Source organism: Melopsittacus undulatus, chromosome Z (genome assembly GCF_012275295.1).
Source record: "Melopsittacus undulatus isolate bMelUnd1 chromosome Z, bMelUnd1.mat.Z, whole genome shotgun sequence".
Classification (NCBI taxonomy): Eukaryota; Metazoa; Chordata; class Aves; order Psittaciformes; family Psittaculidae; genus Melopsittacus; species Melopsittacus undulatus.
The window spans coordinates 11039281-11062785 of record NC_047557.1 but is presented as its reverse complement, the minus strand read 5'-3'; the positions used below and the strand labels follow the sequence as shown (position 1 = coordinate 11062785).

General features: G+C 62.6%; 3 protein-coding genes across 4 annotated transcripts; 1 reads left to right on the top strand and 2 right to left on the bottom strand.

Moving 5' to 3' along the window:
- Positions 1-6452: 6452 nt before the first annotated feature.
- Positions 6453-7930, bottom strand: HINT2 (histidine triad nucleotide binding protein 2; the record flags this gene model as incomplete). The annotated part of the gene is made up of 5 exons (XM_034072669.1): positions 6453-6600; positions 6672-6744; positions 6829-6933; positions 7020-7166; positions 7841-7930. Coding segments are annotated over 5 exons (507 nt in total), but the record flags the coding sequence as incomplete, so codon positions are not given.
- Positions 7911-12633, bottom strand: TAF1C (TATA-box binding protein associated factor, RNA polymerase I subunit C). 2 transcript variants are annotated; one of them, XM_034073236.1, is made up of 14 exons: positions 12383-12633; positions 12197-12290; positions 11916-12022; positions 11729-11824; positions 11578-11648; positions 10913-11160; positions 10726-10836; positions 10505-10628; positions 10319-10390; positions 10064-10199; positions 9850-9978; positions 9580-9754; positions 9320-9457; positions 7911-9069 (listed from the first exon to the last, which is right to left on the bottom strand). In XM_034073236.1, the coding sequence occupies exons 1-14, from the start codon at positions 12512-12514 to the stop codon at positions 7937-7939; spliced, it is 2766 nt and encodes a 921-aa protein (XP_033929127.1). In that variant the 5' UTR covers positions 12515-12633; the 3' UTR covers positions 7911-7936. The 2 variants fall into 2 exon arrangements, with proteins under 2 accessions (XP_033929127.1, XP_033929128.1); XM_034073237.1 differs by lacking the exon at positions 12197-12290 and having other exon boundaries at positions 12383-12506.
- Positions 12634-14368: 1735 nt separating this feature from the next.
- On the top strand, positions 14369-23202 carry TMEM8B (transmembrane protein 8B). The gene is made up of 13 exons (XM_034072668.1): positions 14369-14512; positions 17155-17384; positions 17934-18141; positions 18297-18430; positions 18566-18825; positions 19075-19424; positions 19743-19839; positions 20020-20143; positions 21624-21766; positions 21918-22096; positions 22185-22331; positions 22405-22521; positions 22705-23202. Exons 1-13 carry the CDS (start codon positions 14369-14371, stop codon positions 23038-23040), a joined length of 2469 nt encoding a protein of 822 aa, XP_033928559.1. The 3' UTR covers positions 23041-23202.
- The last annotated feature ends 303 nt before the right edge of the window (positions 23203-23505 follow it).

The window sequence follows — 23505 nt, the reverse complement described above, 5'->3', positions numbered from 1 at the left end:
AAATACCTCCCCCCCCCCCCCCAGGTGTAAATATAGGAGTCGCTGCAAACTATTTTGTGGAAATACAAACTTCCCCACATCCCTCTGTGCACCGACCTCTGCTCTGCTCTGCCCAGCGTTGGGGGGGGACTGGGGACGGGACAGGACGGGAAGGGATGTGACACCCCCAGCATGGAGCTGAGCCTGGGATGGGGATGGATGCAGGGAGCATCCCGGGGGGGCCGGCGCAGGGCGGCTGCGGCTGGCGAGGGCTGGGGCGGTGCTGGGAGGGCAGGGCCGGTGCGGAGCGGTTTGCTTTGGCCGGAGCGCTGCAGTGCGTTCCGCTGAGCTCATGCTCTGGAAGCGCCGCCGCCTCTTACTGGAACCCACCTGTGCCTGGGGACTGGGATGGGGACTGGGATGGGGACCGGGATGGGGACCGGTGTCACCGCTGGGGGTACTGGGAAAGGGAACGTCCCAGGGTGGGGCTGTCCAGGGGCTCTCCCCCCCTGCACAAGGGCCGCAGTGTGTTTTGGGGTAGCAGTGATGTGCAGAGCTGATGGAAGGTGTCCCAGTGCCTGCGCTGCATGGCCCCACGGATGCTAGGGACACGGTGCTCTCCTTCCAGACACCCAGCTTGGGGACAGCCCTGGGGCAGGAAGGAGGCTGAGAACACCCATACCCCAATGTATTTATTGCCTGTGGGACTGTAGCCGGCTGGTCAGCAGGGTGCAGGGCAGGGGCTGGTCTAGGGACTCAGTGATGGGGGTGGAGAAGGATGCGTCCTTCCGAAAGGGGCTGTCCCTGCAGCGGATGCTGGTGACACCCTGGAGGGGGGGAAGTGGAGAGGTCCCCATCAGCAGCCGAGCCCTCTGAGTGCCGGCAGGGAAGGTGCTGGGGGGCTTACAGTGAGGTTGCGGGCTTGCTCCAGCCAGAAGCTGCAGGGCTGCTCCGTGCAGTAGTCATGGGGCTGCAAGTGGAACCCGTGTGTCAGTGGACAGGGGTATGGCATGTCCAGGGCAGCATGGGAGCCTTGCAGGCTCACTGGGGGCTGCCACAGGGTGTATGTGGGGTCCCCTGCCTGTACCTGGGAGGGGGGCAATGGTGTGGACAGGCAACCCTTGGGTTGGTAGTCCTGGTGCGTGACAGACGTCGACTCCATGGGCATCCGAGGGGGAGGGATCTTCCTCAGCATCTCTTCCCTGCGGTAGAGCTGCACCCCTCAGCGCCGGGGTCCCCCCCACCCACAGCAGGGTCCCCTCCTCTGGGGCATGGCCATACACTTAGGGGTGTACTCACCTGTATTTATGGTAGAGCATGGCCTTCAGCATGGCCTCACGCTGCCCTGTGAGGGGAAAAGGTGTCATCAGCTCCACAGCTTTGACCCCCTTGCTGACTTCTGGGGGTCACAGGGCTCAGCCTCACCTTGTCCCAGCATCAGGACACTGTGTGGCGGGCGGTAGGTGTCCATGGTAGTGCTGTGGTTGGGCCCAGGGAGGTGATGGTGGTACAGCAGCCTGGGATGGCCGTGCCGGTGGATGAAGCCCTCGCTGCCCTGCTCCTGCCCTTGCACAACATCCAGGTGGTTCGTGGCTCTCTGCAGAGTGATGGTGGAAGCTGTGGGAAGGGGGCAGGAGCCCACCCTGCAGTGCCTGCTCTTGGCTTTTAGGCTTTTGGTAACCCACTGGGGACTCCGTGCAGGGTTGGGGGGTGAGGTTGTCACCCCCCTCCTGCTGAGCAGCTGCAGTCTGGGGCACTACCCCATACCTGAGGCCATGCCATGCAGGCAGATGCCTGACACAGGACCATTAGCAATCCCAGAGGCAGGAGCTGCAATAAGAGGGGGAGGAGGGAATGGTCCTTCCAGCCAGCTCCCTGGGAAAGCAGGAGTGGGGGCACCTGTGGCTTGGGCCCCTGATGTAGCACAGGTGCTCTTGCTGCACTTGAGCAAACTATGGGGTCCACAGGTATGTGGCACAGCTTAGCTTATGTCCCCCAGCCTGGCTCGCCCAAACATGCATCCCCCCATCCCAGAAGCAAGCTCCCTGCTTTCCTCCCACAGCCCCACCATCGCTCCCCACGTTCCTGCCCGGCCCTTTTGTGCTATTGAATTTCATCCCCTTTCCATCCCACTGGGCTCAAGGTCATCCAGGCAGCTCCAGCTTGGCCAAGGGAAGCTATTTAAAGAGAGGGGGCTGCCCATGATCAGGGAGCTTCATGTGATCAGCAGGTGGGATGCGATGGGGTGAGTTTTGAAGGGACATTTCCCCCCATGGCACCCCATGGTGAAGAGTTACCTCCTCCTGCCAGTTGTGGATCAAGCAGCGTCCTCGGGGCACCAGCCTGGGGGGCTGCTCTGGAGGCGCCTGCAGCACCACGGTGGAGGGCACCTTGCAGGCAGGAGCCCCATAGCTCCCCGGGCAGGGCGGCAGCTCGACCACACAGAGATCCGTGTCAGCCTCAGCGGGTGGCACCGTGCTGGGCACGGCTGGCAGGGCCTCGGCAGGCACCTCGGTCGTGGCTGTCAATGTATCACATGGGGGCTTCTCCATGGGCACCTCAGGCAGGAGGACATCGCTCTGGACCCCATCTGTGCACGGTGGCTTCTCCTCAGGGTGCATGTGGCTTGGCAGAGCCGCCCTGCGAGTGGGCACAGTGCCTAAGGGAAGGCGGTGGGGCGCATCCTTCAGCCTCCCTGCCCTGTCTCCAGCCCCCCACCAGCATGGGCAGGACCCTGAGGCCGGGTCCCCTGCGGTGTCACCCCCACCCCTGGGTGGGGGACAAGGGACTCTTCCCCTTTGGGCTCAGGAGCAGTGCCCGAGCTCAGAAAGGTCCCCCCTCCATAACTCCCCTCTCCCACAGCCAATGTCCCAGCCCAGGCTCAGCCCCCCAGCATGTCCCATTCCGCTCCCCGTGTCCCCTTCCAGGGCTCTGCAGCTCCCAGCCTAGGCTCTACCCCTACCTCCTCCTCAGGAGCAACCCCCTCAAGCCGTACCCCAAACCCCCCCACTTCCCACCCCCATACCGCCCCCAGAGCTCCTGCCCCCCAAGCGCCTCCGTCGGGGGTCACCCCGTGTCCCTTCACCCACCCGTGGGGCGCCCCGTCCATGGCGCCTGCACCAAGCAGAGCTGCTCCGTCTCCGTGGAGACCGTAAACACAGGCTGTGCTGAAAGCTGATTGGTGGTGCCGGGTGAATGCTCATCTTCTATTGGCGGAGAGCATGGAGGGGGCGTGGCCAAAGTGTAGCAGTGATATCTACGAAAGGGGGCGTGGACTTGCTTGAGGGGGCGTGGCCGGGGGCAAGGGGGCGTGGCCTGGGCAGACGCATGCAGGCACATGGCAGCAGTGGGGTCTGTCCCCACTATGGGTCCGTGTCCCCCTCCCGCACGGCCCCGGTGCCTTGGACCTGCCCCAGAGGCTCTCCCGGTGGAAGCCGGGTGGGCACCATGCCCGTGCTGGCACAGCTCGGCCGCGGCCGCACTGGGGACTCGCTGCTCCCCATGGCTTGACCCAAGCGGTCCCCCAACACCTTTGGGGCACACCCGTGGTACCCAGGGTGATGGGGCGGGATGTGCCCAGCTCCTGGCTGAACGCAGTGGGTGCCCCCCGACGGCGCGGGGCGGCTGCCCTCGCTGCCAGCCCTCGCTGGGCCCCCGTTCTGCAGGGAGAAGAAGGGCCCTTTGATAGCGCACGTCGGGCTCCGGCACGAGGGCTGTTATTGCAGCGCTCTGCGGTGTGTGCCGACGGGGCCGCCGCACGCCCGGCCGTGGGGCCTCTGTTTATCCTGGCCGGGGATGTGCCCGGCCCTTCTGGCCTCGGACAGCCTGGGCCCCCGAGGGGGACTGCTCCTCCCTGCGGGAGCTCGGCCCCGGGCCAAGCAGGGGCTGCTGCGAGCCCATCTGCCGTGCAGCTGCGGGGAGGAGGCAGGGACATGCCTGGGGCTCAGGCTCCAGCAGAGGGGCCCCCCACAGCGGGACTGCATCAGGGTCTGACGCCACTGGAGGTCAGGGTGTCCCGAGCGCTGGGGGGTTCGCTGGGGGGTGGAGAGCTGCTGGTCATGAACTGGGCTGGGCTGAGCTGCACCAGTGCTCGTGCTGGAGGGGGTGTCCTGCCCCAGCTTCCACTCCAGGGTGCTCATCCCAGCAGCATCCCTGGATTCCACACCCTGGGGGAGCTGGGAGCCTGGCCAGACAGCAGGGGTGACTATAGGACAACAGAGGCACCACAGCACAGTGTGGGACAGGGACCCAACAATGCCAGCCTGGGGGTGTGCACTCACTCTAGGGTGGTATATGGGGCATGGCTGAGGGGCTGCACCCTGGCAGGCAGCATCACTATGGGGCAGCAGTGCTGCAGCTGCCGGAGCACATCTGGCTGCCTCTCCTGGCTGACACATCCCCCATTACCCCCCCGCTCGGCTCTGTTGGGAACTTGCGTCATTTGTGATAGTCTTCGTTCAGCTGAGGAATGAAAACAGCCGCTGCTCCCCTGCCCCCCGGCCCCATGGGGCTCTGACCCCTCTGCTGCCTGGGCAATGGCAAAATAAACCCTGCGCAGGAGGAAACGTGGCTGCAGCCGTCGGACCCTGACCTCGTGTGCAGGCTCCTGCCCTCCGCCCCATGCTGGCGGATTGCTCTGGGTGGGCTTGGCTGGATTAGGCACTGGGGATCCGCCGCCTTTCTGTGGAGTCCCCACCTCCCCAGGAGCCCCCAGCTCCCCTTTGGGGTTCCCACCTCCCCAGTGAACCCCAGCTTCTCTCTGGGGTGCCCAGGGACCCCCATCCTTTCTATGTGGTCCCCGCCTCACCAGGGGCACTCATCCTCTCTTCGGGGCTCCCACCTCCTTAGTGAACCCCAGATCATCTTTGGGGTCCCCACTTCTTTAGGAATGACCATCCTGCTTTTGGGGTCCCCAACTCCCCAAGGACTCCCATCCCCTCTTTGGGGTCCCCACTTCCTCAGAGGCACTCATCTTCTTTTTGGGGTCCCCACCTCCCCAGACGCACCAATCCCTTCTATGGGGTCCCCACCTCCTTAGTGAACCCCATCCCCTCTTTGGGATCCCCACCTCCCCAGAGGCACCATCTTCTTTTTGGGGTCCCCAGTCCCAGGGACCCCCACCCCCTGGTCTCTGCAGCCCCAAGGCAGGGCTGTCCCATGTCCACGACCATCCCCATTCTGCCCTGCAGCTCAAGCATGTCCCGGTCGCCTGCATCATCACCATCATCATCCAACATCTTCAAGGCTCATTTGCACCCTGAAAACACTCCCGTGCTATACTGGGCTGTGTGGAAGTGCCACGGTTCTCCAGGGGCCCCACCGCCGGCGCCGTGCAGAACAGAGCCACCATTCACACCGCGGTGCTGCGGTCCCTGCGTGGCTGGCACCGGTGCCAGGTGGGATGTGCTCCGCCACAGCACCGGCACCGCCACTAAATATAGCCCCTGAGTGCGGCACAAGGGAGGCTCCGGCTTGGAGCATGTGTGTGCAGTGATGGCAGCATGGACACAGGGACATGTGTGTGTAAACAGAGGTGTGCATGTGCACAGTGCTGCTGCGGCATGGGGTGCGATGTGTGTTCTGTGCAGTGGTGATGTGGATGTGCAGCACAGTGCGGGCACAAAGGGCCTTGAGTGTGCAACGGTTTTGCACAGGGGTCTGGGGGATGCAACACATTGTGGTGCATGCACAAGGGCTTGGTGTGTACAGCACAATGCAAGCACAAGGGGTCTGGGGTGCGCAGCACTGATTTGCACACGGGTGTGTGCACAATGGTTGGGGATGTGCAGCACAATGGAGGCACAAGGTGTCCTGAGTGTGCAAAGCAGGCACAGGGGTCTGCGATATGGAACAGTTTTTCATAGCTGTGCATGCACAGGGGTCTGGGATATGCAACACTTGCACAGGGGTGCATGCATGAGGGGATGGTGTGCACCACTTGCATTGGGGTGCACGCACAAGGGGTCTGGGGTGTACAGCACAATGCAGGCACAGGGGTCTGGGGTGTGCAACACTATTTTGCACAGCAGTGCATGCACAGTGCAACAGTGCATGGTGTCTGGGGTGCTCAGTGCCATGTGTTTTGCACAGTGGTGCAAGCTCAGGGGGTCTGGGGTAAGGTCTGCAGTGTTTTGCGTTGTGGTGCACAAAACGGGTCACCCAGGGCAGGGTGGGGGGCATGCAGGGGTGCTGGGGCTGTGTTGTGGCAGTGGGGCTGGGTGGGCAGCCCAGGGCATGGGGCGCTGCTGGGATGTTCCCCAGCTTGGGAACCCCAACCCCCCATGGGCCTTTAGTATGTGGGATGTGGGCATCCCCCAAAAACCTTTCTCCAACTGGGGGGTCCCAGAGCATCTCCAGTGTGGGCAGGTTGGGATGTGCGGAGTTCAGACACCCCCTCCAATAAGCAAGGCACCCAGTACCACCCATGCCCCTGTTACTGTGACGCTTGAGAGCCACCTTGACACAGAGCCAACGAAGCCACCACCAAGGAGCTGCTTTACTGGGGAGCAGCAGATAGTGTGGGGGGGGCTCAGCCAGGGGGCCAACCCAGCTGCCGCCCCCCCAGCACATGGACGTGTAGATGGTAGACAGACTGAGCGCCATGCTTCCCATCATTGATCACTGTGGGGAGAAGGACAGAGGCTCAGGACACCCCCTCGGACACCCCCAGCCCCCCAGGACCCCCAACTCACCGAGGCGGTACCCATCAGCCAGCCCCTCCGCCTGCGCCGTGCGAGCAGCCACCACCAGCAAGTGCCCCAGGAGCTGCGGTGGGGGGGGCAGCATGAGGGGCAGCACTGCGTGTGTGCACGTACCCCCCCAGTGTCCACAGGGACCCCCCGGCCTCACCTCGGTGTCCTGGGGACCCACACGGCTGATTCTGGGGATGGGACGCTTGGGGATCACCAGGAAGTGGACGGGGGCTTGGGGGGCCACATCGCGGAAGACCAAGCACTGTTGGGGGGTAAAGCAGGGTGAGCCCCGTTCCCATGGGTGCTGCACCCTTCCTCCATGGGGACACTGCCGGGGGTCCCCGCTACCTTCTCGTCCTCATAGAGGATGGTGGCAGGCACGCTGCGGGCGATGATCTTGCTGAAGATGGTGGGTTCTCCCCCCTTGTCCTCCCCGGCCGCCGCCGCCCGATGAGCACTGTCCACCTCCCCGCTCTGGCCGCTGGACGCGCAGCGCTGCACCGGGGGCACACCGGAGGGGTTACGGGGACACCGGAGCCTCGGCCGGGGCACGGGGATACGGGAGGGGACGGACGGACGGGACCGGGGGGCGGTCACAGGATGCCCATGGGGGGACCGGGCCTACAGCTGGGGGTGGGACGGGTACAACTGGGGTGTGCCATGGGATGCTCACGGGAGGACCTGGACCTCGTCCGGGGGGGGGCAATTCCGTCGGGGAAGGGGTGGGGGCGGGTCACCGGGTACCGGATCCGCTGCTGGGAGGGGAACGAAGCTGGGGAAACACGCGTTTAAAGGTGACCGAGGGGTAGGTAGGGCTGTGATGGGAGGTGCATGGGGGCCACAGGGGGTGCACGCATGGGTGACACCCGTGTGAGTAACGGGTGCACACGGAGCTGACACCCGTGGGGGTTGGTGTGTGCGGGCACACGGGGGCACACACGGAGCCCTGCGGACCCGGCCATTCCCCGCTCCCCCCTTCCCCATCCCGGTCCCGTCCCTGTCCCCCCCTCGCACCTGCCCCGCACGCAGCGCGCCCCGCAGCAGCCCCCGCGCCAGCAGAGCCGCCATGGCCGCGGCGCAGGCCCCGCTCCGCCTCCCCATTGCCTCCCGCTCCCGTCACTCACACCCCAATCCCGCCCCTTCCACCGCCTTAAAGGGCCCGCACACACGTGTGGCACCGCCGGGAGCTCTGCTGGGGTCCAAGGCACGTTCCCCCCCCCGAAGATCAAGGAAGGCGAAGCGGTGCGGTCCGTGTTTATTGCGGCTCAGAAGCCCATGCGCGGCCGCTTGCGGAGGGACTGTGAAGCGGAGGAGAGCTGGCTCTGTGAGGACGGGATGCAGGTCTGGCTGGCCTGGCTGCCGGGGGGCTCGGGGGCGTCGGAGAGCGGCTCGTCCCACAGCCCGAGGTACACCCGCAGCGTCCTGCGCCGCTCCTTGGGGATACCGCGGGAGCGCAGGCTCTGCGAGGAGAGCAGCCCGTCCTGCGGGGGGCTGGCGGGGGGCAGCGGCGGCGGGGTCCGCTCCCGGGGCAGCCCGGGGGTGGGCGGCAGGGGGCCGGAGTCGCTCAGCTCGGACAGCTCGGACTGGTAGGTAAGGGACGAGGTGAAGCTGGCCGAGAGGCTGCTCCGGCCCCGGGCCCGCTTCTGCCGCCGCCGCCGCTCCCGCAGCGCCCTCTGCCTCTGCGCCAGCTTGAAGCTCGTCCTCTCCTCCCACCACTGACCCCAGTCGCCGGACCAAGCTGCTGTCAGACGGGTGCTCAGCGGGTCGGGATCTCCCTCCAGCTCCAGCGGCTGCGGAGGGGTAGGGGTCTGGATGTCCGTGGGGTCCCAGCGCTGGATGCGGCCCCCATCCCGCATAGCTCGGTGCAGCCGCTGGCGTGCCTGCTGCTGCAAGGCGCTGGGTGCTGCCGGTGCCTGCAGATCTTTGCGGGTGAACAGGCGCTTCTGGCCGAGGGTGGGGGGGCAGGAGTGCTGGGGGTGCTCCGGGGAGCCCTTGAACAGGGCCCTCAGCCAGCGGCGGTACAGCAGGGCACTGGCCGGGTTGGGCACCGCTGGGGAGGGCTCTGGGCTGGCACAGGGCACCTGTGGCAGTTCAGTGTCATCCGGGGCTGTTGGAGTGTTTGACAGCTCCTCTTCCTCCTCATTGAAAATCACTTCCACATTGGACAAGTAGAAGGTTTGCTCTTCCTCCTCGCTGCCCAAGCCTGGCGGGCTGCTGACTGGAGACTCAAAGAGAGGGGAAGAGCCGGGGGCTGTTGTAGCCTCATCCACTGTAGTTGGTGCAGGGAGCTGTGCTGCCTTGTGAGTCAGCCTCTGGCAGAAGACATCTCCGGCCTCAGAGAGCTGGAAAACCAGCAGGGACTCCTGTGGTCCATCCTCCTGCACTGTGGCAGCCAGACCTGTAGTGACAGGGGACACAATGGCTTGGGGCCTGGCCAGCAGCATGGACTGCCTCCAGCCCACATGGGCACACTCACTGCTGGCTCCTGCCCCCCATGTCATTTTCTCAGTCATTAATCTCTTGCACAGGGTTGTTTGGGGCTTTGCTTTTGCTTTTTCAACCACCACCTGCCCAGGGCTACACTTACCCCCCCAGCCCACATCCCTCCCCAGGAGGGCCCACACCCCAGGTTGGCACAGGGTCCTCACCAGCAGCCGGGGTGCTGAGGCGGTGCTGGAGCAGGCGGTGTTGGTGTGGGAGCTGTGCAGGTAGGTGCTGCAGGCAGCCAGCAATGCTGTGCAGCTTCTGTGGAGGCCCTGCTAGCTGGCAGACTGACTGGCTGCCCCCTGCGGAACAAAAGACCAAAAAATGGCCGGTGACTGCAGAGGTGACAGCTTGTCCCAGCAGTGAAGATGCTGGGACATGGGCACATAAGCACCCGCAGCAAACCCCAGGCCCCATCTCTCACCCTGATATTGCAGCAGTAACAGCTCCTGGGTGCAGGATGTGCCAAGCAGCACCTTATGGCTCCTCCCAGAGCCCCCTGGTATAAGGTGGGCAAAGAGAGGGGGGTCCTTCATCATGTGTGTCCACTTCAGCACAGGCACCAGTGGCAACCGCTCGTCCAGCACGTACACAGAGAACTAGAATGGGAGGCATGACATAGGGACACACACACTAATATGTTGTGGCAGTCCCCCCTGCCTGAGGTGTCCCGCCGAGGTGTGATGGGACTCACCTGGGTGGTGACAAGGTGTTGGGAAGGATGAGCCTTGCCCAGGTACATGGGCAGCACCACACGCTCACCCCGCTGGCAGCTGGCTTCCTCACCCACCTTGAACAAGTCAAACTGGCATCTCTCGGGGACCTGTGGCAGCAGAGTGGGGTCTGTCAGCACTCCAGGCGGGGGACCCTTCTCCCCTCCCATCACCAGCCCTGTGCCCTGCGCTCACCCGGGTGTCCAGGCATTGCAGGCCAGTGCGGTCAGCACAGCTCAGCACACGTGGGTGGGCAGTGAAGTCGCTCCAGCGCCAGGGTGAGTAGTCCCGGAAAAACATGGTCTGGGGGTCGTGTCGGAGCTGCTGTAGCCTGTGGGGAGAAGACAGTGATGCAGAAGGCAGGACTGCCTGTCTTGCTTGGGTCCCTCTCCCCTCTGACACCAGGGGTCTGCATGAGCCCCCTTCCCAACCCTTAGCGCTCCCTCTCACCCTGTCTCGATGCTCCAGAGGTAGACAGATCCGCTCTGGGTGCAGACAGCCAGCTCCCCAGGGAGGTGAGGGCTGTGGGATGGTGTGGATGGCATCACTACAGGGGTGTGAGCATCTCCTGTGGCAGGGAGGGCTGCAGAGGTGGCAGAGCCCCTCCTTGCGGAGCTCCTTTCCCTCATTGCCTACCTGACAGTGAGACAGGAGGCAGGCATGCTGGTGTGGATCACCTGCAGTGGGGTGGGAGCTGCTCCCGTCTTGCCTGACACCCGCCAAACACCACAGTGATAGTCTGAGCGGACACCAACGAAATCTGGAATGGGATATGTGAGATGACAGCATCCTGGGGGCTCCCTGTCACCCCTCCACCCCAGGCCCTGCCTGAGGTTTGGATCATGGGTCTGGCTTACCTTCCCCATCCACCCGTGCAGCAGCTATTTGCCGTATGTGCCCGTTGAGCTCAAACCGTGCTGGGGAGCCCTGGGCACGGGGTAGCTCCTCCAGCACCATGTCCTGGAAATCTGAGGTGCCAGCTAAGGGCAGTGCAACACAACCCTGCCCCTTGCCACCCCAGGGACACCCCATGTGGAAGGATACAGAGGTGGTTCATGGCCTGCCCTCTGGGGTACACCAGGCAGCCCACGCGTGACCCGTTGTCTTCGGGGGGCAGCCAGGCCAGTGCCCCCCCTGTAGGGCTGTCATTGAAGAGCAGGCTGGCCCACTGCAGCAGCAGCTCCTCATGCACGCAGTCTGCCAGCAGCACCAGTGGCACCTCGAACAGCCAGTCCCGGCACATGTGGGAGAACCAGCGCAGGCGGGAGATGAGGTGCTTCCGGGGGCAGCCGCTGTAAGGGGGACACAGTGTCAGTGGGGGAGAGAGCAGGACACCCCCAGACCTTGCCAGGGCATGGGATATAGAACTCATAGCAACCTTCCAGTATCAGAATGGGGCCTACAAGGAAGCTGGAAAGGAACTCTTCATTAGGGACTGCTGTGATAGGACAACAGGTGATGGGCTTAAACTATAACAGGGGAAGTTCAGACTGGATATAAGGAAGAAATCCTTTACTATGATGGTGGTAAGGTGCTGGCACAGGTTGCAGCTGTGGCTGCCCCATCCCTGGCAGTGTTCAAGGCCAGGTTGGACACGGCTTGGAGCAACCTGCTTTAATGTAAGGTGTCCCTGCCCATGGCAGGGGGCTTGGAAGTGATGACCTTAAGGTCCTTTCCAACCCAAACCATTCTGGGATTCTGATGCTTACCGCCTGGCTTCCAGACGCTCAATTTCCTCCATCAAGGCTGTCATCCGGATGGCGCTTTCCCGGGCTGGTCTCTGTGGGGACAGAAGTTCGGGCTATGAGCTGCATGAGAAGTGTGTGTGGAAGCAGGTTTTGTCCCTGGATAGACACTGACCCTTAGGGTGGAGTTGCCCAAGTAGAAGTTCTTGTGCAGCAGTTGCCCCAGGGAGCCAAATGCATCTTCTGGGTGATCCACAAAGAAATGGCCCAGCTGTGATGGAAGGACAGGAAGGGGTTAGGATGTGCAGGGATCCCATGCCATCCCCCCAGGTCGTCGCAGGACATGGTGCCCCAGGCCCTACCTGCTTGGCAAAGTCCAGTGTGGCTCTGGACGTGCCTTCCCAGAGCTTCCTGTGCAGCATGCCGCGGCAGAGGATGTCCTGAGGGGAGACCGAGGGGACCCAGCAGCCTGTGGGGAGAGGGAAGGGGCCGGTACTGGCACGATGCTGCAGCACGGGGGGAAACGGCTCACCCGTTCCCGTTGCCTCCCGTGCAAAACATCCCCGGGGGGAGCTGCTAAAGCCGCCGGTGCCCGGATGGGATCCGGATGTACCCCCCCCGCCCCGGGTAGCGCAGCCCTCACTCGCGTTAGGAGGCAGGCAGGGCACGGCGGCGGCGTCGGCGGGGTCCCAGCTCTCGCCCGTCCCGCCGCGGCGGGGCACGAACGCCGGCTCGGCCTGCAGGGAGAGGCGGCGGAGGGTGAGGGCGTCCGCGGAGCGACCCGAACCCCCCCCGGGCCCGAGCAGCGTGGGCTGCGCCGCGGCCTCACCTGGCAGCGGCCTGGACCGGCCTCCAGCACCTGCCCTTGCTCGCCCCAGCCGGCGGCCGGAGCGAGGCCCCCATCCTGCCGGGGGGGACCGGCTCCGAAGTGGGAGGGGAAGAGAACGGCCGGGAACGCCATGGCCCCGGGGGGAGCGCTGGGACCGAGCGGGGCCTGAACCGGGAGCGGGGCCTGAGCCGGGAGCGGAGCCTGGGCCGGCGGATCCCGGCTTCGGGAGCTGCCGCCGCCGGCACGCACGGTATCACTGCCACCGGCGGAAGTGGCGTCACCAGTACGTCACGCGTCTGCGGCGCTAGCACCAATCAGCACCCGGGAAGAGATGGGGAGCAGATCGGCGCCGGCGGCATGGCCACTCGGAGCGCTACCGCCCCCTGGAGGCCGGAGGAAGGAAACGCTCCGCCCCGGTCGGACCGGGACGTGGGAGGAGAGGACGGGGCTGGACCGGGGCCGGCACCGCGGAGCCGTCGGTGCGCGGAGCCACAGAGCCCCCGCGGGCACACGGACCCGGCCCGGTCTGTCCCGGTGCGACCCTGCTGCTCTTCGGGGGCAGCGGCTGCCGGTCCCGTTCCCGTCGGACCCCAGCAATGCCCGACGAGGGCACGGGGCTGCCGGGATAGACCCCTGGGGTTGGCCGGTCCCCTACACCCGGGGCGCTCCGTGGAGGGGAGCGGGATGGGAGTGACCCGAATGGGGCTGTGCACGCCGTGGGTCACTCGCCGTGGTTACGGGGGGCGGTGATGTCAGTTTGGGAAGCGCGATGGGGCCGGTTCAGGTCAGGATGTTCCCATCCCCGCATGCAGAGCCCCTCTCACGGACACCTCCTTTGTAAGATCAATGATATAATTTATTGTAGTAAGGTTGTAGCCACAGCTACAAAACCACCCGACCCACACATCACAGCCTCACAAGTAGCCCCCTCAGCCCCATAGGTAGCATTTGCTGCCTCCCATCCCCTCTCCACAAGTTGCCCTGTTTGCCCCCAGCATTGTAGCCCACTTGACTCCCCTGTCCCAGCCCCACAGCCCCTTTCAGCTCTGTCCTGTGGTCCCCACCTACAACCCGGCTCCATGCCCCTGTCCCCAGGCTCTGTGTCCCGGACCTCAGGTTTTGCCCCGTTCCCCAGCTGTTGTTCCTGTCCTCAGCCTCAGCACATAACCCAACTCCCTTGTTCCTCTCTCTTCAGTCCCTTATTCCTGTTCCCAGCCTGTTTCCTTCTCCGTAGCCTCATATCCTTGCTCACATTCATTGTCCCTTCCCCAGCCCACTATTCCTGTTCCCATTCATTGCCCCTGACCTCAGCCTCATATCCTTGTTCCCATCCATTGTCTCTTTTCCCAGCTCCCTATCAGTGTCCCCAGCCCCATATCCCTGTTACCATTCATTGTCCCCCTTCCCAGCCCCATGTCCTTCTCCCCAACCCTATGTCCCTGTCCCCACTCATTGTTCCTGTCCCCAGCCTCATATCCCTGTTCCTTCTTCTTGTCTCTGTCCCTAGGCTCTTATCCCTGCCACCATTGATTATCCCCCTCCTACCCCTAAGTCCTTCTTCCCAGCCTCATATCCCTGTCCCCATCCATTGTCCCTGTCCTCAGCCCCATATCTCTGTCCCCAGCTTCATGTCCCTGTTCCCTTTCATTGTCCCCCCCAGCCCCATATCCGTGCCCTCATACATTACCCTCCTCCTACCCCCATGTCCTTCTTCCCAGCCCCCTATTCCTGTCCCTATCCATTGTCCCTGTCCCCAGCTCCCTATCCCTGTCCCCAGCTCCATGTCCCTGTCCCCATTCATTGTCCCCCCCCAGCCCCCGTGTCCCCCTCACTGTCCCTGTCCCCACAGCCCCGACCCCCGGCACGCTGGGGGGGGTTATGTGGGTGGTCTCTCCGGGGCGGGGGGAGGCGGGGCCCTGCCTCTGTCGAGTGACGGTCGCCGTGGCCAATGGCGGCGGGAGAGGGCGGGGCGGGGCGGGTGACGTCATGGCCGCCGGTGCGCGGCGGGGCTGCTGTGGGCGCGCGCCCCGCGGCAGCCGTGGCGGCGGCATGGTCCGGTCCGGCGGCGGGCGGCGGCTGCAGCCTGCGCTGCTGCTGCTGCTGCTGCCGGTGCTGCTCCCGCAGCGCCCCGTCGGTGAGACCCGGGGGGGGGCGCTCGGTGGGGCAGGGGGTGATGGGAACGATGGGGTGCGGGAGGGGGGGGGTGTGGGGTGCACGCAGTGGGGCTGGGTGGGGGAGTGGGGTGCAGCTGGGTCTAGGGAGTGTGGGGTGTGCGTGCAGTGGGACATGGTGGCTGGGGGCAAGGAGGGGTGGATGGGGTGCACATGGAGTGGGGATCGGGGCATGTAAGCAACAGGGCACAGAGTTGAGCCTGGTTGTGTGTGGAGTATGTGTGAGATGGGGCAAGGGGGGGGTGCGTGGGTCAGGGACGTGGAGCAAGGGGGCACAACATGGGTGCGATGGGACACAGAAGTGCGTGTGCCGGGGGGTGTTTGCATAACGGGGCATGAGAATGCATGTGCAGAGGGTACCAGACGCTAATGCAATGGGGGAGTGAGGATGTGCATGGTGTGGGGCACGACGATAAGCATGTTGTAGGGCTTGGGATGCCTGAGCAGTGGGGCACGGAGGTAAGTGCGGTGGGGCACAGAGGTGTGCGTGCCAGCAGGATGCAGGCAGTACCCATGCTGCGGAACAGACAGGGGATGGTTCATGTGCGTGGGACGTGGGCCCGGGGGACTGCAGGTGGAGGGCAGAGAACTGCGTGCTTGCGGTGGGGCAATGGGGATGGACAGAGAGAGGGTTATGTGTGTAGCAAGGTTGAAGGGAATTTCACTGGTGGAACTGTGCAAGGGTGAGGGTGCTGTGGGGCACGGGGAGCTGGCTTGGTGAAGGGCATGTGGAGGGGTACCCAGGGGATTGTAGGGAGCACCCCCGGGAGGTGGGGGACACAGCTGGAGGGGGACTGCCGGTACCACAGGTCGGGGGTCGCCGTGGGGCAGCGGTGGGGCATCCACGGGAGCTGTCCGCGGTGCTGAGCACCCGACCGGAGCTGTCCGCGGTGCTGAACGCCCCACACCGAGAGCGGCCCGAGGTGCTCACCCCCAGACCCCCGGAGCTGTCCGCGGTGCTGACCGATCCTGCCCTGAGCTGTCCGCGGTGCTGACCGTCTGACCCGGAGCTGGCAGCGCTGATGACCGCTGGTCATGACCTGCGGTCGTGGTCCGGCGGCTTCCACCTGGCAGAAGGGCTCTTGCTTTCTTCCTTCTCCCCCCTTCCATAGCTAGGAAATCCCTCTCCATCCTCCAGCAGCCGTCCCGTGCTCTGGTCTGCTGCGTCTCAGATTGACCTGCAGCTGCCTCCTCACTGTTTGACCTGTGCTAGTGGGCAGGGAGGAAACAGCGCAGGGACTGGGAAGCTCTAAGTGGTTCCCTCTATGCCACCTCCTAGAGTTGTGTTCAACACCCCATGTTCCCGTGGGTCCCCTGCCAGGTCACTGTCTGCATGTGGGGAGGGGAGCTGTGGAGTGTCTTGTTGGTTCATGGTGGGGAAATTGGGATCGGATGCTCTTGCATTGAGACAGGTATTTCATGCCTGGCTTGTGTTGTCTGGAAGCGAAGGGGAGGGGGAGCTGCCTTTGTTCCAGGCAAGGGAGCAGATGCATGTCAGTGTACAGCCGGCTGGGGCTGCACACACACAGCAAAAACACATGTGCACGCGAGCACATGCAGGCACTCCCAGCCAGGTTCATGCTGTGCAAACCAGCCTTTCTTGTCTGCTATCCCACTCCTGCTGGACAACTGCTTCTTGGCACATGCCTTCTCCCAGCCCATCCTCTGTTGGCATCCCACTTGCTGGCATCTTGTGCGGAGGTGCATTTCACCCTTGGTACATATCTGGGCAATAATGGATGGGTTTCCCAGGCACTGGGGAAGTGTGGCAATGGTAGGGTGAAGTTACATCTGCCATCTGGAGACCAGGTCTCCCTTGCCTCTATTGTGGCAAGGAATCTGCTGCCCCTCTGCTGCTGGGGTCCTGTAAAACCCTTGAAATGAAACTGTCAGGCAGTTGGGCAGGGGGAGGTGGTCCCAGTGAGTTCTGTGGGCTTGCAGGAAGCATCTTGCAGGCATGGGGCTGTGCTCAGCAATGCGCACCCATGCTTGTGGGCGTGCACGCCTCCACATCCCCGCGCACGCAGACAGCACCCACGTGTGCATATGTGCACACATATGTGCACCATTCCTCCTCCACAAACCATGGGAGAGCTGGGAGGCTGTGCAGGAAGTGCACTGCTCACTCCTTCTTCTCTTAGCTCTAGGGTAGGACTCTGGTTTATGATGGGCTCTGTGCTGATCCTCCGTGGCAGCAGAGAAGGAGGGGAAACCTGTGTCCCTGTGGGAGCTGATCTGCTGGACAGGGCTGGAGCTATGAGGAACAGATCTTTATTACAGGTTAAATGCAGGGAGCAGATCCTCACTGAAGAGGACGATGAGTTGAAAGAGGTGTGCTGCCCCTAGTCTGAGTGTGAGTAGCCAAGGCCAAAGGTTCCTCAGGCTCCAGAAGATGAGTGCCCACAGCCTGGGGAACTGGGCTTGAGGCAATGCTGAATCAGGTGTGATGCAAACTGTGCCAGGGCTGGAGATGCAGCTGGGCACAGCTGACATTAGCCCTAAGGACTCACTGAAGTGACACACCTCTGTCCATTCCTGCCTCCTGGTTTTGGGATGTTCAGAGCCTGGTCTGGGAGACGTGGTGTTCCTCCCTTCCCCTAGTTCTCTACCCTGCTGAGAGTCTGCTGGGTTTCCTCTACAGATGGGCTCTTTGTGACTGACTACTTCACCCGCACACCACGCAAGCTGAGCCCCTTCCGCTCCTTTGCCAGCATTGAGCTCTTCCACTTCCACATCCCTGAGGACACAGTCATCGCTGTCTGGAACCTCATCACCTTCAAGGAGCAGGGTGGCACCTTTGGGGATCAATGCCCAGACCGTAGCATCACCGTGTGAGTAAGCAGCCTGCTCTGTTTTCTTCCTGCCTGCATCTGCCTGCCCCTGACCTGCCCTGCCAGGCTTTTCCCTGGAGCCTGCCAGCTCCTGTCTGCTTCTTACTTGCATGTACACACATATGTATATGTATACACATGCGCATAGATGCAGAGGAGTACTCATGCATGCACAAACACATGCACACTCACTCCCCATGATTCATCTTTCACTCTCGCAGGCTTCACTCCTTTGTGCACTCCATACATGAACAGTTTTGTTGAACACCCACCCAGGGAAGCTCACAGTCTCCAGCCAAGTCATAGAATCAACTAGGCTGGAAAAGACCTAGTTGATTCTACAAGAGGATCAAGCCCAACCATTACTCCAGGACTGCCAACTCTACCACTAAACCATGTCACTAAGGCCCTTATCTGCACCGTCTCAGCTCACAAATGGCCTCCCATGTTGTCTTTGAGCTTCCTAATGGCATGAAAGACAGACCCCCGACATGCTCGCCCTGCTGTGATGCCCACCCTGCACCCTGCTAACTGCTGTGTCTCCTGCAGGTACTTCCGCTCAGGGGCTCCCTCCGTCATTAACCCACTGCACACGCACTTCCCCAGGGACACGGCCGTCCCTGGCTCCTTTGCACTGACCCTCACCTGGACCCTTCCCAACCGCACCACTGGGGTCTTCAATGTCACCAGCCCACTGCCCGGGGACTGGTTCCTGGCTGCTCATCTGCCCAAAGATGAGGGCAAGATCTCTGTCAAGGTGAAGGGCTTTGAGGGGAGCGTGGGGTGACAGGGCTGGCTGCAGGGCTCTGTTGGGGTCTGGCTGCTCTGGGCTGGCAGTGCCCAGGGCAGATGTCCCAAGTGGGGACAGTGCCCCATGCCCCCTTCCCCATGCTGACTGTCCTGCTGGTGCAGGGACTCTACGAGGAGTGCCAGTATCTCTTCCAGCCACAGCTGATCGTGCAGCGCCTGGTGAACATCGCCGTGCTGTACCCCGGTTATGTCACTGAGCAGAGCATGGCTCCCCACAACCGTTCCTGCCTCTATAAGTGAGTGCAAGAGGGTCTCCCAGGGAAGGGGCACCCTCAGGTTTGGGGGCTGAGGGTGCTCCATCCCTCTGCCTTTCCCCCCCCAGCCCAGCTGGTCCATGCTGAAGGGCAGGACCTGACACTGTTGCTCTGCAGGGTGTTTGTGCCAAGCTACACGTCACGAGTGCTGGTGGAGGTGCTGCGGTGCCGTGGGGCCGAGGGCTGCCCGCTCTGGCTGCGTGTGAGGGCCAAGGCTCCCCCTCTGCACAACTCCACAGCACTGGACTGCCGGGAGCACGATCCCTGCCAGCTGGCACTGGACCTGCCCTTCTGGCAGCACTGGTACTATGTGCTAGTGGAGAAACACCCTGGGGTGCCAGGCACCATCTCCTTCCAAGTCACCGTGCAGCTCACAGGTGAGGGTACCTGCTAAGGTGTGGGTAGGGGTCATGGTCTTGTATCTGCTCGGGTGACAGGTGTGGGGGTAAAGGATCTGGCCCCTCTGGGCACAGGGTTATGCACAGCCCTGCTGGGATGAGGACCCTGGGAGGTGTTGGAGCTGGGTTCCACATGGAAGTGTGTGATGGGCAAGAGGGAGGGGTGAGAACTAAGAAGGGGCTGGAGGAGCTGTGCAGTGCCTGGGCTGACAGCTCTTTGCCCCACAGACTGCTCCCAACCCAGCCTGGCCCGGCCACCCTTCCTGCCCTCCAGTGCTTCCATGAACATGCCCCACTCCTTCGGCTCTGCGGGCGGGATGGCGCTGGGGGACAGCCCTCCACCCACCAGCCCCAACAGCACAAAGCACCCGGTCCACATCACCTCACCTGCCAGCGAGCGGTGCTGGCCCATCCGCCCCACGCTGCGCAATGAGCTGGACACCTTCTCCGTCCACTTCTACATCTTCTTTGGACCCAACGTGTCGGTGCCACCCGACCGCCCTGCTGTCTTTGTCATCAACCTCCTGCCGGTGCTGGACAGTGGTGGGGTGCTCAACCTGGAGCTGCGGCTCAATGTGGTGAGATGGCCATGCTGCACCCCGGATGGGGCAGGGCAGCTTGAGATGGGATGGGCTGGGAGATGGGTGATGACAAGGCTGCAAGAGGGAAAGGAATCGGATATGGGGTGCTCTTGGGTTATGGGTTTGAGAGCTCTTGGGTGCCAAAGCACAGATGAGAGTGCTCAAGAGAAGGGTGATGGCTTGGATTGAGGCTGTTCTTGGGTGATCGCAGTGGTTTAGGGCACTGATGGATTGTGTGCTATTATGTAGGCGATGTCAGAGCAGAGGACATCCCCATAGCCCATGGTTTAGGGCCATCTCCTCCTCTTTTCTCAGAGCTCCCTGTGTGGTGAGAACGTGACAGTGTTTGGGTGTTTGAACCATGAAGTCCCACTGACATCCAGTGATAACACATCAGTGACCTGTGAGACAGGTAGGCTGGGCTGTGAACGTCCATCCTGCCATGGATGTGAGGGTCTCTTGCCCTCCATATGTCCAGCAAGAGACTGGGTGGGAGATGGCAGAAACCGTGGGGGCATCTGTCCCTGTGGTGCTCTGTCCCTGTCCCAGGGCTGCCCCTGCCCTGCTCACACGGAGCTCTCTTGGTCCACAGAGTCCCTGGCAGGCTTCCTGCTCTCTGTCAATGCCACAGCCAGCCTGAGCCGCCTGCGGATCCCCTACCCCCAGACAGGCAGCTGGTACCTGAGCCTGCGCTCGCTCTGTGCCACGGAGCATGGGTAAGAGCCACTGCCTGTGCCCTCCCTGCACACCCAGAGGGGTGTCCTACCCATGATCTTCATCCATGTCCGCTGCGCCTGTCCCCTGCACTGCATGTCACCACTCACGTGTGTGCGCATGGCTTTGGGGCTGTGTGTCACCGTGTGAGTGCCTGCGTGGGCATGGATGGCTCTATCTTGTGCCTGTCTGACCATCTGTGGTCCCCACGGCTCTTCCCTCTGTCTTGCAGTTAGGAAGCGCCTGTCAGCTTGTGAACGCTGTGCATCTGTTGGTGCCTGCCCGTCTCCGGCAGTGCCCATCTGTACCCATGCCTGGGAGGGGATGGGGCTGTCACTGCGAGGATGGGGCTTGGCTGTGCTCTGCTCAGCATCTCCAAGGGCCGGTTCTGTGTCTGGGGTATGACACCATGCTCCTGGCATGGGTGTCTGCCGGAGAACCCTGTGGAGAAGAGGGGCTGTTGTGCACACGTGTCTGTACATACAAGAGTGATGTGGGGTCTGTGCCACGCAGATGGTTCTGTGTGCATGTTCAGTGAGTGCATGCACACAGCATGGGGTATTTGATGCATGTGGATGGTGCCATGTGCATGTTTAGTGCATGCATGCAAACAGCACTGCATGCGTGTTTGGATGCATACGTGCAGACAGCTCTGTGTGTGAGCTCAGGTTTGTGCAAACGTGTGTTCTATGAGCACAGTGTGCAGATTTGACTGTGTGAGCACATGCATGGACAGACACACATGCAGATGCATCCCATGCATGTGTGCAGACAGCACTGTGTGTATGTTTGTGCACGTTGGGGTGCCTGTGTGTGTGCAGGCAGCAGTCGGTGTGTGCTGTTGGGATGTGGGATGTCTGTGCTCCTGCATGCTGGAGCTGAGGAGGTGCTGGAACTGCCCATAGCCCTGTGCATGGGCAGTGCGGGCAGTGAGGTGCCTGCTCTGACTCTTCTGCTATGTTTGTAGTTCATGCTGAGTTGCCAGTTGTATTTGGTCCTTCTCATAGTGACACAGTGACAGGCAAGCACTGCAGGGCATGCTGTTTGCACAGTAAAATATAAATGAAATAGGAGCCAGCTGAGTTTGCTGATAAAATAAAAGTGGTCTAAGCATGACCATGTTCCTCCTGCTTGCCCAGCTTGGTACAATGGACAGAATCATGGAATGGTTTGTGTTGGAAGGGACCTCAGAGCTCACTCAGCTCCAACTCCTGCCACAGGCAGGGACACCTTCCACTGGAGCAGCTGTTCCAAGCCCCTGTGTCCAACCTGGCCTTGAGCACTGTCAGGGATGGGGCAGCAGCAGCTTCTCTGGGCACCCTGTGCCATGGCCTCAGCACCCTCATAGGTAGCACCAAAGCAGCTTGTTTCCATTAGTGTCCCATCACCTGCCAAGCCTGGGTGCAACGGGTGCCTCTGGAGGAGGCAGGAGCTGCTCAGGGGTGCAGGGTGAGGGCTGACCCCTCTTGTCCTGCACTGCAGGTTTGAGCCCTGCACCAACGTGACAGCTGAGGTGTACCTGCGCACCTACCTCTCGCCCTGCATCAACGACTGTGGCATCTATGGTCAGTGCAAGCTGCTGCGCACCAACAACTACCTGTACGCTGCCTGCGAGTGCAAAGCTGGTGAGAGCTGCCCCGGGCACCCATAGTGCCCATTGCCCCCCATTAGTGCCCCCACACCAGCTCTCCACAGGGCTCTGGGAAGAGGCTTCCCCTCTCCTTCCCCAGCCCCTGCAAGTGCTGCAGGGCTGAAAGCAGCTCTCCCTGGCCACAGGCTGGAATGGCTGGGGCTGCACAGACAACTCCGAGGCTTTCTCCTACGGCTTCCAGCTCCTCTCCACGCTGTTGCTGTGCCTCAGCAATGTCATGTTCGTGCCTCCCGTGGCCATCGCTGTCCGCAGCCACTACCTCCTGGAAGCTGCCGTCTACATCTTCACCATGTTCTTCTCCACTGTGAGTGTGGGGTGGGGGTGGCTGTGGGGACAGGCCAGGGGCTGGGGTTGTGTGGGACAGCTCTCACACCCCTTCCCCTCTACACCAGTTTTACCATGCCTGTGACCAGCCCGGCATCGTGGTGTTCTGCATCATGGAGTACGATGTGCTGCAGTTCTGTGACTTCCTGGGCTCCCTCATGTCTGTCTGGGTCACCGTCATCGCCATGGCCCGGCTCCAGCCCGTGGTCAAGCAGGCTAGTGTGGGGACCGGTAGCGCGAGGTGGGCCAGAGGGGACCCATGCTGATGGGTGCCCTGCTGCCCCACAGGTGCTGTACCTGCTGGGGGCCATGCTGCTCTCCATGGCTCTGCAGATGGACCGCCATGGGCTCTGGAACCTGCTAGGGCCCAGCCTTTTCGCTTTGGGGATCATGGCTGTCGCATGGGTAAGGAGACACTGACCCTGTCCTCTTATGTCCCCACCCTGGCTGTGCTCAGCATCCTGCCCTGTCCAGCCTCACTCCCTTTCCAGTGCCAATCCCTCCATGAACTCCACTCCTTGAGCACTGGGGGATGTGGCACAGTGGCCATGCCTATCCATCTCCCATCCCTCCCTTTGTCCGCTGCAGACAGCCCGCACCATCCGGCGCCGACACTGCTACCCACCGACCTGGAAGCGCTGGGCGTTCTACCTGTGCCCAGGCGCGCTGATCGCGGCGGCCGCCGTGCTGCTCTATGCCTTTGTGGAGACGGAGGAGAACTACTTCTACATCCACAGCATCTGGCACCTGCTCATCGCCGGCAGCGTCGGCTTCTTGCTGCCGCCCCGTGCCAAGCCCAGCAGGCGCCTGGGGCCGCTGCCCCGGCGCAAGGGCTGCGGGTACCAGCTCTGTGTCAATGAACAGGAGGAGCTGGGGCTGGTTGACCCGGCTGTGGCCTCCATCAACAGCATTTGTACCAGCTGATGGTGACGGCACCTGGACTCCTGCACGGACAGCAGCCCTGCGGGGCCTGGCACCCGCTCTCTTTGCCAGCCACCCCTTCCCAGGAGCACCAGGACTCCTCTGGGAGGGCACAGAGCTGTTTGTGCCATCCTTCTGTTGCAATTACAGCCTGGTTGAACTTGTCTCCAGGAGTTGTTGTGGCTCAGTCCGGTGCAGAGCTGGGGTGACTGGAGGTTGAGCTGGGGCCGTGCTCCTCTGTTTGGATGTGGCTGGTTGCAGAGTGAGGAATGGCAGTGGTCTCTGGCTCTCACTCAGGGGTCTGTAGCAAGAGCTTCTACTCTGCTGTAGGGCTGACACAGCATTGACAAAGAGCAAGGTGGCCAGCAAGAGGAGGGGGGCCAGCAGCTCAGTGCTTTGGCTCACTGCAGGGCAGGCTGCAGAGCGGGGATGATTTTGACATGGCACTGGATGGCTGCAGTGCCTGAC